Consider the following 17,157-nt stretch of genomic DNA (forward strand, 5'->3'; position numbering starts at 1 on the left):
AAACCTTCTCTGGCACAGCTTGAGGCCATGTTCTCGCGTCCTATCCCCGGCTGCCTGGGAAAAGACGCTCCCCTGGCTACCTCCTTCCAGGTAATCGCAGAGAGCGATAAGGTCACCCCCGAGCTCTCTGAAGGCGCCGGTCCCTCTGGAGCGGGGCCGGCAGGCGGGAGCGGCACGAACGGCCCGGGAGGTGCCGCTCCGGGGGCTGCGCGGCGGGGCGGGCGACGGGAGCGCGGAGCTCCCGCAGGGGAGCCCTGATGCCGCCCGGCAGCGCCCCGGGGCGCCCCTGAGCGCTCGCAGTGCCCCGGTACATTCGCAGTGCCCCGGTACATTCGCAGTGCCCCAGTGCCGCCGCTGTGCCCCGGTACATTCGCAGTGCCCCAGTGCCGCCGCTGTGCCCCCGTACAGTCGCTGTGCCCCGGTACATTCGCTGTACCCCGGTGCGCCGCCGCTCGGCTCCGGCCGCCCCCCGCGCTCCGCAGCCGCAGTTCCGGCGGTGGGAGGAAGCGCGGGGCCGCTCCGCTCCGCTCGCCGGGGGATGCGGGAGCTCTCCCGCCCCCGCGGCCGGCGGGAGGCGGGCGGCGGCAGCGGCGGCGCGGGCGGGGCGGACGCGTCGCCCCGCAGAGAGCGGCGGGGGGACCCGGCGGCGGGCGGCGCGCACAGGCCGGCGATGGAGGAAGGTGAGGGGCGGCTCCTCAGGCCGCGGAGCCGGAGCCGGGCGGAGGCGGTCGGGGCCAGGCCGCTGGCTCAGGCCGCGGTGTGGCCGCCCCTCGCGGTTTGTGCCAGGGCCGTGCCGGGACCGCCGCGCACGGACGGAGGTGAAGCACTGGGCTGCAGGACACAGGCGGCCTGCCGGGCCCAGCCCGTCCTGGCGGCCCCTCGGGCCCCAGCCCAGCCCAGGGCAGCCTGTCCTTTGCAGCCCCCAGCGGGAGGCCGGGCCAGTCTCTAGGGGACGTGGGGTCCTTTTCTCTTCCCCCGCTTGGCATTGTCTCTGGGCTGAGCGCCCGGGGCAGCATCTGTGGGCTCTGTGGATGCATCTGTGAGTGGACTTTCTCTTTGGCGTCCTTCCGTATGTTTTAGTCAGTCTTCCTGTTTCATTAAGTATTAGAGAGCATCTAAAAGAGGGATACGAAGGTGGTGAAGGGCCTTGAAGGGGAGGCTCTATGAGGAGCGACTGAAGTCACTTGGTTTATTCAACCTGGAGAAGACTGATGGCGACCTTCAGCTTGCTCAGGAGGGGAAGAGGAGGGGCAGATACTGATCTCTTCTCTGTGGTGACGAGTGACAGGACCCGAGGGAATAGCTTGAAGCTGCGGATGGAAGGGTTTAGGTTGGTAATTAGGAAGAGGTTCTTTACCCAGAGGGTGGTTGGGCACTGGAACAGGCTCCCAAGGGAAGTGGACGCAGCACTAAGCCTGACAGAGTTCAAGAAGCGCTTTGACAGTGCTCTCAGACACATGGTGTGATTATTGAAGTATTCTGTGCAGGGTCACAAACTTGACTTGGATCATCCCTGCAGGTACCTTGCAGCTCAGCGTATTTTGCAATTCTGTTTCACTTTTAGCCCCTACACAAGCATTTTTCTCCATGTCTTTTCAGTGCAAGCCCCCGTTATAGTGGGTAAGAGATGGTGTTTCATTTTGTTGGAAAAATCAGCAGAAACAAAACTGTTAATAGATACCCAGAAAAATGCAGGAGCAAAACAAGCATCTGCAAATCTGTCCCATGGCATATTCCAGCCTCCCAGCTGTTCTCAGCAGGGGTGCTTTCTGAGTTGCACATGGTTTCTATATGTTTAGGAGTCTCCAGTTGCTTGTCCTCCACACAACTGTGTCCGTATTCTTATGAATCTGTGCAAACTCTTGGTTTACAGAACATTCTTTGGGTAGGAGTGTTCTGTGTGAAGATGATGTGCAATGAGCTGGTTCTTTTTAGCCTGACTCACTAGGTTTGTTTGAGAAGTTCTTGTATTAGAAAAGGTGAATCACTGCTCTCTATTCAGTGTGTTTGTGCACTTCACTAACTTGTAGACGTCTGGCATGTTTCTATTGGTCATCCTCTTTTCTAGACTGAGGCATCTTCAATTTGCTTCCTTGTTCCTTGTATGGAAGCCATTGCACTACTTAAATCACCCTCATGGCCCTTCTCTGAATGTTTCCCAGCTCTATCTTACCCTTCTTTAGATGAGAAGACAAAAATTACAGTGCTCAATTAGTAGGTGAAAAGTAGATGAGTATAGTGGGACAAAATAGTTACGTTTTTCTGCAGTAGAAACACAAAAATAAGTGGAATGCATATTTTCTGAACAAGAACTTGTTTCAGTTGGGGACTTAAGGGGAACTGAAAAGCAGATGAAAAATTATGTGCTGGATAGAGAGTTACTAGAGGCTGTGGCATCAGTTCAAAATTCTAGATAATTGTTAGTTGTTACCTTGTTTGACTTTTGTATCACTCTGTTTGAAGGATTCATTGAAGTGAAAACAGCATTTTTCTTGTTTGCAGCAGCAGCAAGAAACAGAAATAATACACTCACATGTTTTTTGTGTTATTGATTTGGGTGGACTGTTGAGCAGTCTTCAAAACTGAGGTGAAGATCTTCTGCTGAATGAGATGTTGTTTCAGAAGTAGAATTTTAAACTGTTACTTCTTTGCAAGCTTTCTATTACTGCTGTTAATGCTATACTTTATAAATTTCTTACACTTCTGCTGTGGTTCACTTCTCTGCCAGAGAAGCAAAGGCCTTTTCCTCCAGTGTTCTCAGTGCTGTTGCTTTGGTCATAACTAGAATGACAGGGACACTCAGTTGTCCTTCCAAGCACGTATCTGCCCACCTTTGTGATCTAGGGTTTTCTTCTGCTGTGTTTTATATTGCATGGTACAAATGATTTTTAACTGCAGTGCACTTGGTGTTTGCATTGCTAATAAACTTCTCATACACATGTCATGAAGAGATGCTGGTATACATTTCATTTTGGATTGACATGATGATGAATGTGATACTGAACATCCTAAACCTTGTGTTGTTTAGAATCTTTCCAGTTCTTGTCTCATTTAAGGAGGTAGACATTTTCTGTTCATTCTGTGAAAAATGTTACCATTGAGATCTTGGTTTGCTCTGAATGATTTATAATTTGCTCTGTTAACACACTGGTGTCCTGATACAGGCAGACGTTGCTTTAACCATTTATATTTCTATCTCTGGTTTCTAACTTTTAGATTTAATAGCCAGGAATTAAAAGTAGACTAAATTAGAATTGAAATAATTAATATACAACCAGAGTATTTAAAAGCTTTGTTGTGGGGTGTGAAGATTGACACTTCAAGTTTGAAGTTGGATGGGTTTATGAAGGAGCTGTTTTAAGTCCAGAGGAAAATTGGTGGCTGCAAAATTTCAAGCAATGTTGGACAGTAGGTCAAACAGGAGAGCTAAAAATTCTGGAGCATGAATTACAGTTAAACCTTTTCATTACACTTCCAGGATGACATAAATGTTGTGGAGTATCTTTAATATAGGAATTATAAAATACTTTTTGCAATGAGTCTTTTTGTATTCACAGACCTGCAGTCTGTGAGTTAGCCTCATTGCCTTTCAGACTGTAAAATAAATGGACCAGGACTTCAAACTGCTGCTGCTCACAAAAAAGTGAACAGAAGCCTTTGGTTTTGTGATGTGATCCATGTGGCTGAGCAAACTGGGATTTTAAATTATATGTTAGACTAAATATTCGTAAATCTGCTTAGTTCGAGTAGATCCAAAATCAGGAAAAAAGTGATATTACATTTACTCTATAAAAGCCATGTAAATAATAGGCATCGCAATTTAAAAGTAATGGACTAGCCCAATTTTTGTATTACACTGCTATAGCAGCATAAAACCAGGATGAGAAATTGGCACCAGTTTCTCCCAGTGTCTGCATCAACTTATCGAAACTACTGATTTCCTTCATTTGTGTTCACCAAATGGAATAAAACAGTTAGATTCCAGTTTGGGTTCTGGGTAATCCCAGAGTATGGTCTCAAGAGAATACTATTGTTTTTTCTAAGGAATAACATAAGAATTGATTCCTGTAGTGTTATATTGTTATTTTACTTGGGCATAGGACATAGTTTAATTGAGTCTTTGTCAAATATATCTTCCATGGGATTGAATCAGTAGCAGTAACTGGCTGCTACCTGCTGCTGTGTGGATTTTCCAGTGTGATTTTATGTATTGTGTTGCAATAACTTTAAAAAAAAATGTCTTCAGGGGCAGCAGACCTGCGACAGAGAAGGAAACAAAACTGCACAGAATCTGACAAAATGGCTCCAGAGGAGAGAAACAAAGAAAATTCAAAGCTGGGAAGGTCGCCAAAATGTAAGCTACAGAATTTTTAGCTGACTTTTGATTGTTTTTTTCATTATTCTCTTACATTTTATGGGAAGATATTTGTAGCACAGTAATTTGTAACAGACTTATTTTGAATTAGTTTTTTGAATATTTCAAGGGAAAACAGGCATGCACATTGGAGTTCTTTAATAACGACATTTTATGTGTTGGAGAGTGAAATGGTAGTCTTAGGCTGTTTCAGGCTTGGGGAGGTAGAGGCAGGGGAGTTAAGAAATTTGCTGTTACTATTTGCATACAAATAAATATTTCTGTTGCTCCTGGAATGATCTTCTGGTTGGAAACTGATACATATGAAGTAATGGTACTGAAACAAGAGCAGACAAAAAGTCCGTACAGCTTTTCAAGAAAGAGAACTAAAACTAGGCATAATTTTAGGCAAGTGCTCACCAAGCTACCAAAAGCTTTTATATTAAAAGTACATACTAACTCGAGGGAGCTACAGGTGAAGTAGTCACCCTTTGAATGAGTTCAGTAAAATTCAGATTTGTTCATTCTTATATTCAAAAAGAGAATGGAAAATAGAATGTCTCAGAAATTATGTTAGATGTGGTATGCCTCCTCTTTCTGTTAGTGTTTTTAAGAAGTTTGTGGCGTTTTGGTTAGTATCTAGAGTTTGCTCTATTTATCTGGAAGAGGCTTTTCCTTCTTGGTATTCATTTGTAAACAAAGCTTGCTGGAGAAAATTTGCAGTGTAGTGTGTTGAGTATTTTGTCTGAAGGTCCTGTGAAGGAATGATAACAACTGGGAAAGAAAACTGCAGGACAGAAGTAACAAACCAGTTGTCAATGTATCTGTGCCACTGATGGTATGATAATTCTCATGCCAGTAAGTTCGCTTGTTGTTCAGAAATAAGAGTCGTGTAGGATGTACTGTTTGTTTCTCAATCCTCTGGACTATTTTAGCTTTTCAACTGTTCATTTTCAGATATGTTAATCCAGCGTTTTGCAAAGCTTTTCTTTGGCTGTCTCGCAGCAGTCACCAGTGGAATGATGTATGCTGTGTACCTCTCTACATATCATGAACGGAAATTCTGGTTTTCCAGCAGGCAGGTAAAGATAAACTACTGAAACAAAAGCCAAATTGTGTCCTTGAAATCATATCTGACCCATGTCATGTTGAAACTCCTTGCAGTCCTGTGTCCCTCTACGGAGGCCTCTGTCTTTGAAACAGCTTCTTTTTTTTTGTCTTCTTTATTTTTTTTTTCCTCCTGCTAACAGTTGTTCTGGCTGTTCATGCTTTTGTATGTTTTTCCATGCCACCCTTTATCCTTAAAATACCTTTCTAAAATATGAAAAACTACCTGAAGCATACTGGGATTGCAGAAGCTAATAAACAGGAATATGTGTTGGGCTTTTTGGGGTGGGTTTTCTTTGTGTTTGGTTTTGGATTTTGGGGGTCCTTTTGTGTATTTTGGTTTGTTGGTTTGGTTTTGTTTTCTTAAGAACTCCATTATTAAGTGGAGTATAGAAAGTTGAATGAAATTTGGGTTTGTGAATATGAAAAGATCCTGTGAATTTTGTGCTGACCTACAGTGTGGATTTAAGTTGCTCTGATTCCGAGTATGTTTGCTAAGTTACAGAGAGCAAAATGTACCTGATAGAAATGCTGTGAAGATTAATGCTTTGTGGAATATTTTAAAGATGTACAGTGAAGTCATAACCATGTACTGTGTTACAAAACCAGTCTATCTGAAAATACATTGTCTTCTCTGGAAAGAGATTGCAGGAGATTAATATAATTTTTTTTTTCTAGGAACTTGAACGAGAAATTACATTTCAGGGTGACAGTGCCATTTATTACTCATTCTATAAAGAACTGCTAAAGGCTCCTTCCTTTGAAAGAGGTACAGAACTCATTTGTTTTATTAACTTTGAAAAGTCCTGTTCTCTTTGAAGAAAGTAAAAACTCCTGCAGACTGGGGAGACTAATTTTATTCTCTTATGTAGGTATATTGATCAGATTAATTAAAAAACACATGCTGTCCTAACTTTTCAGTGCCTTTTCAAAAACATTATTTAACTATCCTCTATTCCAACAGATTGTCTTTAATCGATACTTTGGGTAGGGTTAATATTACTCTTATTATGCCCTGTATCAAAGTTATCATTGGGTTTGCCTGTGTCACGATAGTGGATTTTTCTGCCGTGTGAATATAATTTATGTTGAATTTGGGAATGAGGGATGAAGATTACTGTTTTCCATCCTCTTATCAGAAGATAGAACAGTTTCTGTCACAAGCTGATCTGCTCCATCCTGTCCCTGCCAGAAGTTTTTAATCTTGTCAGCTGTGATGAATAGGTGCTGATGAGCACTGAGTGGTGGGGACAGAAAGGAATAGGAAGGAGAACAGACTGGGTGCCAATGATCTCTCCTTCCTTTGTGCTCCTGCTCTTTATCCTGCACTGGCTCTGGGGCTCACTGACCCTGGGTCCCTAAACCAAAAGAAAACTAAAGCAGTGAAAAGAAGAAGGAGCACTTCCATGCTTGTTCAGGGAGTTCAGAATGCACTGCACTAGCATGGGGCTGGAACTCAGGAGAGAAGAGGATGAATGGCCCTATCTTGCAGTGGTCAGCCACTGAATTAGTTCAGTCCCTTTGTGAAACCTCACTGAAGCCAGTAAAACTAAACTTTGTGGTTGGTGTTTTATTGGTTGAACAGTTTCCCAGCTGAAATGTAGCATATCAGCAATATCTGAGGTCTTTGGTATGGGTATGTTGCCCATGCTGTGAGTGGATGGACTGCATGCCTCATTCAGGGATGCTGTCTCTGCAAACAGGCAGACTCATGTCTACAAGGTATTACAAGGCCTCCAGTCTTCAAGAGTGTATTACAGCTGTGCTGAACCCAGTTAGAAGTCCTGACAGACCTAGTTTGGCCTACAGAGAACCAGCTGCAGACCATCCACCAAGATATACTCAGAGCTGGAAGCAGTTGTCTCGTTTGAGTGTTGCATTGTTTTTGAGACTTTTGTTCTCCCCCATATCTTAATTTGGATGGTTTTTGCTCTTCCCTCTATTGTTCTATGTATTGACAAGTCTTATTCTTTATTTATAACATTTTGGAATGATCTTGGAATAATCCTTCAAGTATGGCAGCTTCAATTCCATCTTAACTCCATAGAAAGGCACATTGTGTTTGGCAAAGGATTCTTAGAAATGTCAGAAATACAGAGCTGAAAGGGGTGATGTGGCCATCATACCTGACATCCTTCTCGAGACAGGTTTAATACATCCTGCTCATCCCTGTTAGATCTGCCTCACTCCTTAAGATCTTGCTGTGAAGGTGATCTATAGACATGTAGTTCCAGGACTGCATCAGTGTGTTGCTGAAAAGACTGTGCTTCAGATGATTCATTTTGGGCCTTCTATTTAAAGACTAGATGAAAAAAGGGTAATAACTTTCTAGCTAGATTAGTAGGTGGAATGACATCTAACACGGAAATTTCTCCTTCCTTTTAAACTAGGTGGGGTGAATCAGTTAGTAGCTTTGATGGTCAAATCTTATCACCCCTGCCTTTGAATTACACTTTGGCCTGTTTTAGGAACAGCAGTAATAACTGATTCAAGGAATAATTTTTTTTTTGTCTGTAGGTGTTTATGAGTTGACACACAACAATAAGACAATATCACTGAAGACCATAAATGCTGTCCAGCAAATGACTTTGTACCCAGAGTTGATTGCCAGTGTTTTATATCAAGCATCTGGTAGCGAAGTATGTGCATTTCTCCTACTTTCTGTACTTTCATTATGGTTGTGTCTGTGTGTGTGTGTATGAGACTTTCTGTGTTGTATCCAATGAACACATACATTTTTTGTTGAATGAGTTGAGCTAAGGCTCTCACCAGATCCAGATTCTCCTCAATTCTGATCAGTCTCTGGCATAGGATTTATAGGGGTTTAACACTAAGCACTAATTTTTTCTATTATTCTTGACTTCTACAGACTGCTTAGAAATGTCAGGAGTATCTGTGCTATCCATTAAAAACAGGAAAGTTAGTTAACTCCTTTGGAGTACAAAACTCTTGTTACAGTAGTACTTCCCTGCTCATTCTCACAGGGGAAAACACTTCTGTAGATTAACCTTTTGTCAGTTTCCACTCTACTCAGGCTTTGTTCTGCTTATGCTGCGTACTTGTGTCCTCTCTCATTATCTTTCCATTTTTATTATTTACTTATTTTGGAACCATTTTTGCCACATCTTTACTTCTTCAAGTTCCTCCCTCTTATAACTTCTTCTAGTACTCGTCTGAACTTTATATCCCACTGCAGCATAGATTTATTAAATCTGACACATAGTGTTCAAGCTAAAGCAGATTCAAAAATCATGGCACTGGCAAGCTGAGTCCTGAAGTGTGCACTTAATTCACACTGCTTTGTTCTTCCCCAAGTTTTATATGAGCCCCAAATAAAAGCGTGCCCAGTACATTTCTAAAGTAGGAGGCGTCTCTTACCTGTTTGTAAAGCACCTAGCACATTGTTAGCAATAACAGATTGTAAATAGTAATAATTTCCAGCTTCAGCTCAGTTGCCACTATGTCTCTTCGTTTTTATTTGTAATTTCAGGAAGTTATTGAACCAGTGTATTTCTACATTGGTATAGTTTTTGGACTGCAGGGAATTTATGTGACTGCATTGTTTGTAACCAGTTGGGTTATGAGTGGGACTTGGCTGGCAGGAATGCTGACTGTAGCATGGTTCATTATTAACAGGTAAGAAAAACATCTTTATACAATCTAGTTTGTCAATAAGGAATTTTAAAATATTAGTGGATTTTAATTAGTGGATAGAAATGCTTTTATTAAGCTTTATGTTCTCACTGTGAGAGCAAAATCTTGCGGTGAATAGAAAACATTTCCAAGTGATTCCTTGATTCTCATGATGATTTTTTTAATGGAAAGGCCTCCTGTTGTCCAAACCATCCACATTGCCAGTTAGACTGCCTTTATGTATGTGTGTGAATACTCCTGTATTCACACACAATTTAATTTTTCAAAAATATTCCTTAGAAGGTTTGGTTTTGTGCTGATGAAGAATGATGACAAATGTCCAAAACAGCTGTAAAATAGAACTGCACTCACTGGCCAGCTCTAAATATTGTGACAGTTGTCCAGTGGCATAGAAAGAAATTATCAAGTGCATTTTTTTTACAGAATACTTGATTTTTTTAATCTTCTTTTTATAGTGGGTTTTTCTGCAAAGTGGAATTTTCTTAGATGATCTTAATATCAAGATATTTTTATCTTAAAACAATTCACTTGAAATTCCCCTTCTCCTTACAAAGCGCCACAATAATAGGGAGCCTCTTTTGGGCAATGAAAACCTATGTTCATGTTCTTGGTTTGTCACCATGGAGCTCTGGGGCTTTCTGTGAACTTGAGAGCACTTGAAATAAAAGAACTATGGAACAAAATGTGAGAGATAAACCTTTAAATTTGAACCATTGGGAAGCATCTTCCAGGAGTGTGAAGTCATCATGACAGAATCTGTGATTAGTGGCTGAAAATACTGTTCATCAAGCTGGTGTGAACAGTGAAAAGTAGGAAAAATTGTGAATAAATCTGTAATTTTTTTCAACAGTGAATAAGATTAAACAATGTCAACAAAATGAAAGGTTTAGTAGTGAAAAAAGCTCTGAACATGCCTCTGTAAGAGGCTTCAAAGGAAAAAAGGAAAGATAATGCTTTTAAATACCTAAATGATAAAGGAGCTTGAGGCTCCTTTTTAAAGGCATAGTAGACACAAAGCAGACTATGTACCTCTGAGACTGATGCCTTTGATCACATCTGAAAGCGTGGCTTGTGCTTCTGAGTCACTTTAGCACTTTTTAAAACTTTCACCTACACCTCTAATTGTGTGGATACTGTCAAGTCATTCCATGAGAAAACTCTGCATGCTCCCCATCCGTCTTTAATATCTTGTTTTGCTGGGCAGAATTTTTCCCTGTAGACAAAATATTTGCTGCTGCTGCTGCTGTGAGGGAGCACCAGTTTGTATCCTAAGTATGTTGTCCTCAACTACCTAAATCACTTGTTTAAAACATACTGTATGAAAACTGAAAGGAATCTTTTCTCCCAGCTATGAGCTGATTTTCATTGCAGGTCAGAAAAGGCTCGAGGCAGATGCTTTTTGGCTTCAGTCCTATAAATGCCAGCTAACATGGAAACCTGCTAAATAGATGAGTAAAGATTGGGCCTTCTGTGCTGTTAATAAATTTGTGAAGTGTATCAGCAGCAAAATTGTGTCAGTGTTACTTTGCACTAAAATCAGGAAAAGTTTGCTTGCAAGGCCACATTTACAACTAGAAGTGATGTTTAGGCTTTCCTAGATATTTTTGTACAACAATATTTTAATATTTTTGTTTCTTTGTACTTTTTTCTAGGACAGACACAACAAGAATTGATTATTCCATACCATCAAGAGAAAATTGGGCTTTGCCATATTTTGCATGTCAAGTAGCAGCTCTCACAGGCTATTTAAAAAAGAACCTAAACTGTTCTGCTGAGGTAAGGCAAAATTAGTTCCTTAATAAAGAGCTGTGAGTAAAACTGTACTCTAGGTTAGTTACTTCTGCTATTGTTGCTCTTCTGGGCAGAAAACAGTAGAAGTTTTGTTTCTTCTTTTTAAAAGAGCCAGTTGGATTTCACCTAGGCATGTGCAGTTTTTGCTAAACAACTTGTGCCCTACCTTGTTATGCCCCCGGGAGGGTTCAGAGAGAACAGTATGGTAATTGGCCGTGTGCTGCTTGTTTTTGAATAAACCCAGGCAGAATTTTTCTCATGTAAACTGTTTTTCTTGAAGAAGATGGTTGTTACTTTTTTACCCTGACTCTGTCTTTAAAATATTTCTTCTGATTGGCTTGAAATGTTTTTGAATATTTCAGTAGTTACTTTCTTCCATCTGAAAGTTAAGCACATCTGAAATAGTATTTTAATTATTTCCCAATACAATAATTAATTTCCGTAGTTTATGTTTTAATGATCTTTCAGTTACTTGGTGACAGACATGCGTGGGTACAAAATTAAAGTTTTTTCTTTTCTTTTTTCCTTCTAGAAGTTTTGTTACCTTTTGGTGAATGCCTCAACATATACCTTCATGATGATGTGGGAATACAGTCATTATCTCCTGTTTGTCCAGGCTGTTTCTCTTTTCCTGCTAGACAGTTTTGCCCTAGCACAGACAGAGAAGGTATTGGAACTTTTCAGCCTACTAATAGTTGGGGACTTACAGGCAGCCTCTGAGGTGCCTGCCATTCATACTGCTCAGGAGCTCCAGAGGGCTCAAGGCTGAGTGATGAGTGTCTTGCAGCCTGGGCCCAGCTGAAGTGCATGTGATATCCATCAGAAGAATAAAATAACTTTAAACTGAGTCTCTTTTGCACTGCTGTGTTTGGGATAGAAGATAAACAAAGCTTCTGCGACCTGAAACATCCTTGGAGAGCTAAAAGAGTGATGAATGATATTCCTCCGTTTTGGCATAGCTGGCTCTTTTCTTTCTCCTATTCACAGCAGGGCGGGCAGACCAAAGAAGTGCTTTGTTGGTTCTGTGCAGTTAAAGGGCTCATTTTCACCCTCAGTGGCCTGTCCTGCCTTGCTTTGCCAGTAAATAGACTAGACAGATGTTGAAGGCAAATTGATTTTTCAATACAAAAAAGTACTTAAATTTAATCTGCAAAATGGTTCTTAGAAATGTTGCAACAACAAGGTGTTTTTATTCTGCCTGTTGCAGTTGTATATATTCTTCTTTGTACATACATTCCTTTTAGTTTTATTAGATACCAAACTGCATGCAATTCTAATTCTTCACCTCTTCTTTCAGTTTCTTTTTATTCTGTTCCTCAGCAGTGGGAAATGTTTGATCTATTGTAGTTCAAAGCAGAGTGTATAAGGGAGAAAATGGGTATTTTGGTAAAAGTCTGAAGAATCAAGCATCAAGGTTTATAACATCTGCTTATCAAGTAGTAATAACAGCAAGTATAGATAACACTCTGAGTATTCCTTCCTGAGACAGATTAATGAACAAGTTATTTTGAGGGCAAGGAAAGCACCTGTTTATAGGTGAGCTCTGTCACAAATTGTGTGTTTTTACTGGTGCTTTGTAGTCACTGCTTTATGCTGTATCACAGGGGGGTGTTTCTGAATGGGGACACCTGGTAAAATACTCCTGTTTCTGGCATTTTTACAGAATTCTTGTGAAGTAATTGTCCTTTAGTTACTGAGGCTGACCAGGATCATTTTCATGTGCAATGCTTTCCAGAGCCAAATGGTACCTGCTAGATTCATGAATCGAAGGATTAAGATCCATTAATCTCCTGATTAACAGAGGAAGTGAGCTATCTACTGGTCTAAAAACTAGGATTTATATCCACTGTAGTTTTATTTTATTGGTTTTTTTTAACAGGTGCACGAGGTATACAGAATCTACCTGTTTTCTGTCATCGTGGGGTACCTTCTGCAGTTTGAAAATTCAGCCTTACTAGTGTCACCATTACTGAGTCTTGTGGTAGCTTTAATGCTCTCCAAATCCCTTCAGGTAAGTAGACTTTCTTCTAACCCTGAGAGTAGTTTTAAAATTTAAAGTGAACTCCAACATGATACAGCGTTCTTTAAATATTTTTGCAGATGAATATGAAAAAAAGCACATTTGTGTCAAGATTGCTGAAAATAATGTATATTTATTTGGTACTTACAATAGCAGTGACACTAAACTTCTTATTAAAGGTAAGATTCCTCTGAAAAAGTGATTTTAATTTCAGAATCTAAATGGAAAGTTGCAGATATATCTTGAAAAAATCTTCTGAAATGTTGCTTATCTTATTGATATAACAGTTCATAGCTTAATTCATGGTTAGTATGAGTACTAAAAGTTGAGTCATTGTGTAGCAACTCAAACAGCTTGGTCTTGTTGGGGTTTTGGTCTTCTAGGTTGAAAAAGTATAGAAATACTCTCTAGAAGACATTTCATCTATGTTATAAATATTCGGTTTGTTATAACTTGAATGGCCTCTACAGACTAGTGTGAATATTAAAACAATATTCTTGTGCACAGTGACACAATAGCCAGGAGCAAGTTTGAGTGGTCTTAGGGTAGATATTAATTTTCAATTACATTTCAAGTACAACATGGGAACAGAGGCTTTCACTTTGTGTAGGGGTCAGTTAGGAGTTGAGATTACACAGTGGGATTTTAGCCTGGTCTTGTATTTCGATCAGCAATTCCCTCTTGCTGGCTGTTTACACATATTGTTGTGCTTTTCTTCTATGTCTCCAACTCACCATGGTTGTGTTAATTAACAGTACTAACTTAGAAGTAATGAAACTACTGAACCCTAGAAGGCTTGAAAGAATGCTCACATGTAATTATTTTCCTGTGCCATTCAGAATGACTAGCCTTGCTGTATCTCCAGGAAAATAAAATCTAACCTTGAAAAATACGAGTTAAATTACAGTTATGAGTAAGTTACAGAACTTTAGGCAGCTCAGACAGTCTGTGTGAAGATTACAAATGCTCATGACTTCTGCTCAGCTGCAGTCCTATTTTCTAGTGGAGCCAAGCGCAACACTCTTAGGCTTGCTTGGGAGTAAGTCTGGGTCTGTTTTTCATGATCCTTTTTACTGTTCAGTAGTCTTTTGACAACTTACTGGCAGCTTTTCACTTGCCCTCCTGGTGTGGTATGGAAGTGGAATGAAGGTAATAATATTCTCAAGGAATCCCTAAATGTAGATTTATTGAAGTGAAGATTTGCAATGCTATACCAGTACCTTAATTAGCACACTTAATCCATTTTGAGGTTTTAACTAAATCTTGAATGGTTGATTGTTACCTGACATTTTGTAATCTGAATGACTGTGAAAACTGCTTCCAGCATTTTGTGTGATTTTTCTCTGCTAAATTAATTTTCAGATGTTCATTCCTCATAAAGAAAATGAGCATTTGCTGAAGTTCATTGAAGTAAAACTTGGCTTAAACACAACTAAGTAAGTTTATTTAAACTCTTTACACCTCCCAAGATATCCAAACTTTTGAAACTGCTCTGAGAAGTGTAACATTTCAGGAGCTTGTGAGAGTTTTACAGAGGAGCTAGGGAAATAGTTCAGTTATTTATTGTCTGGTTTTAAGATTAAAGTAAAAAAAATATGCACATACAGAGTTTACTTAGGGTCTTGAGGTTTCTGGGGCACTTCAGTATTTTTCATGCCTTCGGGTGAAGGCATTTAATGGATTTTTGTTCTCTTGTGATGTTGAAGAGTGAAAACTTTCTGTATCCTGTCTAGTGTTTCTAATAAGACTTAAAAGCAAAGATAATATAGTAAAGGTGGCAGTGCGAGCTTTTTATAGCCTGGAAAAAAGACTCTGGAAAGAGTCATGAACTACTGATACTATCTCAAAAGAGGCTTGGGTTGTGGGTACCCCCAATACTTCCTGTATGTTTTGGAAGAAATTAGGACAAGGTACATCTTTAAAGTCAGAGGGAATTGTGATTCTAAGAAAAAACAGTATTTGTAAAAGAGTTGGATGTTGGACTGCAGGAAGATGTCATGACAACAGATTTTCTGGAGAACTTCCAGTGGAGTGTTAGTAAGGACTGACACACTCCTGGACCCAAGCCAAGACTTGCAATTCTGTACAGGAATTGGAACTCTCTCTGAAGAACTGCATCTCTCTTACAAAAAACTACTTCACAGCCTTTCAGGGGAAGAAGTGGAAAATGACATCACACCCAACTGAAACTGTTGGGGAACTTTTGGAGGACAAGATGTAGTGATGTTGAGACTACAATGCATTATCACACACACATACCCATTCTTAAGTGTTTTGCAAGAAAACAAAGGACTCCTGGTCAGGATTTCAGTTTATTCAGCTCCCAGGTATTAATGGATTTCCCTTTTTTTTTCCCCTGGGGGTTGCTAAGTATCACTTCTCAGGCTGTCAGACTGCAATGAAGCCAGAGATTGAGACAAACTGGGTGCCTTTAAGCCTGGAACACTGTGTAACTATGTATTGGAATTACGATTTGCAGCACAAGAGCTTCAAGATCTGTCTTTTAAGGCCAGTTGGGACATGCCCAGCTGTTAATCTTTAAACTGATTCTGTCTAATTGAAAGTGGTTCTGTCCTCCAGTCTTCCCTTGGGAGAAAATGAAAAGGGGGAGGAAAGCAAAACAAAGTAAGAAAAGAATGCATTCACAGCACCACATGCTGCACCAGTTCCAGTTGAGAATACACACTGACAGTGCTTCTGGGCACAGTGTATTATCTACCTGCTTGGTAATTGAGAAAGAAGAATGAAAAAGTGGCTTCAGCTACAGAACTAGAATTTCAACATTAAGGATTTTGTTCCTGGCAGTGTCTCAGGCTTCTATGTGATCTCAGATGACCACTTTCCCTTCTTCATCTCCTTGTTTGGAATGAGGACATGCATACATTCTTGAATCAATATCTCTAAAATCTTAATCCACCGTGACAACAAGATTCTTTTGGGCCCCATAATGGAGTTATGTGGGAGGTTGGCCTTTTGTGATAGAAAGGATTTGTAGTCTGGTCTCTTCAGATCACAGATATTTTTGGGAAGATAGACTTTCGACAGTTACTCTAAAGAGCATTTGCAAAGCAGTTTCAAATGATGAAAAGATAACTTCAAAGATGAATTTCAAGTAGTTTCCTATGACATGAATAGGTTAAACTGCAATTGTTTTGTGCTGGATTGTTGGGTTTTTTCCTAATCTATGGGATATTGTTATTGTTTTTAATGGAATGTTTTTGCCTTACTAGGAATTTTACAATGAATTGGCTCCTTTGTCAAGAATCTCTTCAGGCACCCTCCCAAGACTTTTTTTTGCGACTAACACAGTCATCACTGTTGCCTTTTTATATTTTAGTATTAATTATCTGCCTTTTTTCTGTAACTCAGGTCATTTTTAGGAGAATTTGGTAAGTAACTTGTTTATGTGAAAAATAAGTTAAAAATAAGAGGCTCCTGGATGCCTCAGGGAATGGTCATCATGTTTGTTGCTCCAAAGTTTGTTTTGCCATTGAACTTGTCAGGGTGTGAGCACCAGTGGGAAGACCCACCAGAGCCTCCTAACGAAAAGTCCTTTAGTGAGGAGGTTCTTGAGCATCCCTCCTGTCAGGACAGGGAGTTGTCATTGGTTTGTTTCCTTGCAGGTGCAACTCCTGCTGAGCTCTGGCTAATGTCTGCTCATGTGTTTGTCTCTTCTCACTGACAGAGAAAGATGTTTTATCTGTAATTCTTCTTCCAACAGCAAAGTTATCTAACTGTTACTAGAATTTGTTTTTCTGTTTTGGATTTGGGGTTTTTGGGATTTTTTTTTCAAATTTGCATGTTGAGAAAGATGAGATGGGTGGAGCTGAGAGGGCTTTGGATTTCTAATGCTTCACTGTCGGTATTTTAAAACACTTGTTTACTGTGATAAAGTCCTGTAGCCATTGCTGCTTGGAACAGAACTGAAGTAAAAGTTACTCAATTAGTTTTAGTTTCCCAGTAATTCACAGTTCCCTTCAGAGAAGGGGTAGTGGAACTGTCTTTGTAAAAAGACTTAGAATACCAACACTGTAGATCCCAGCAAAACTTGTCTTGGAAACTCAGTGGTCAGGAAATTATCTCTTCCTGGTAGATGAATGATGTAACTTCTCAGACACTGGAACAAATTTCTCACTTGTCTACAGCAAAAATCAATAGGTTTATTTTAAGGATGCAGGCTTCTAACAAAGATTATACTGCTATAAATGAAAATGTTTGTCAGGTTGGATAT

At 40.2% G+C, this 17,157-nt stretch overlaps 1 protein-coding gene across 2 annotated transcripts in view; it reads left to right on the forward strand.

Annotated features, from left to right (window-relative positions):
• Positions 1–242: 242 nt before the first annotated feature.
• Positions 243–17,157, forward strand: part of DPY19L4 (dpy-19 like 4) — a 33,722-nt gene continuing 16,807 nt past the window's right edge. The window contains exons 1-12 of one of the 2 annotated variants that reach the window (XM_053980556.1): positions 243–307; positions 4,247–4,354; positions 5,312–5,436; positions 6,140–6,230; positions 7,979–8,100; positions 8,952–9,097; positions 10,768–10,891; positions 11,439–11,573; positions 12,786–12,917; positions 13,007–13,105; positions 14,289–14,362; positions 16,157–16,315. In XM_053980556.1, the coding sequence (XP_053836531.1) occupies positions 4,300–4,354; positions 5,312–5,436; positions 6,140–6,230; positions 7,979–8,100; positions 8,952–9,097; positions 10,768–10,891; positions 11,439–11,573; positions 12,786–12,917; positions 13,007–13,105; positions 14,289–14,362; positions 16,157–16,315 (1,262 nt within the window). In that variant the 5' untranslated portion in view covers positions 243–307; positions 4,247–4,299. Of the gene's footprint in view, positions 308–538; positions 681–4,246; positions 4,355–5,311; positions 5,437–6,139; positions 6,231–7,978; positions 8,101–8,951; positions 9,098–10,767; positions 10,892–11,438; positions 11,574–12,785; positions 12,918–13,006; positions 13,106–14,288; positions 14,363–16,156; positions 16,316–17,157 lie in introns of those variants that run through there. The other variant, XM_053980548.1, reaches the window with a different exon arrangement.

This window comes from Vidua macroura, chromosome 1 (assembly GCF_024509145.1).
Source record: "Vidua macroura isolate BioBank_ID:100142 chromosome 1, ASM2450914v1, whole genome shotgun sequence".
NCBI lineage: Eukaryota > Metazoa > Chordata > Aves > Passeriformes > Viduidae > Vidua > Vidua macroura.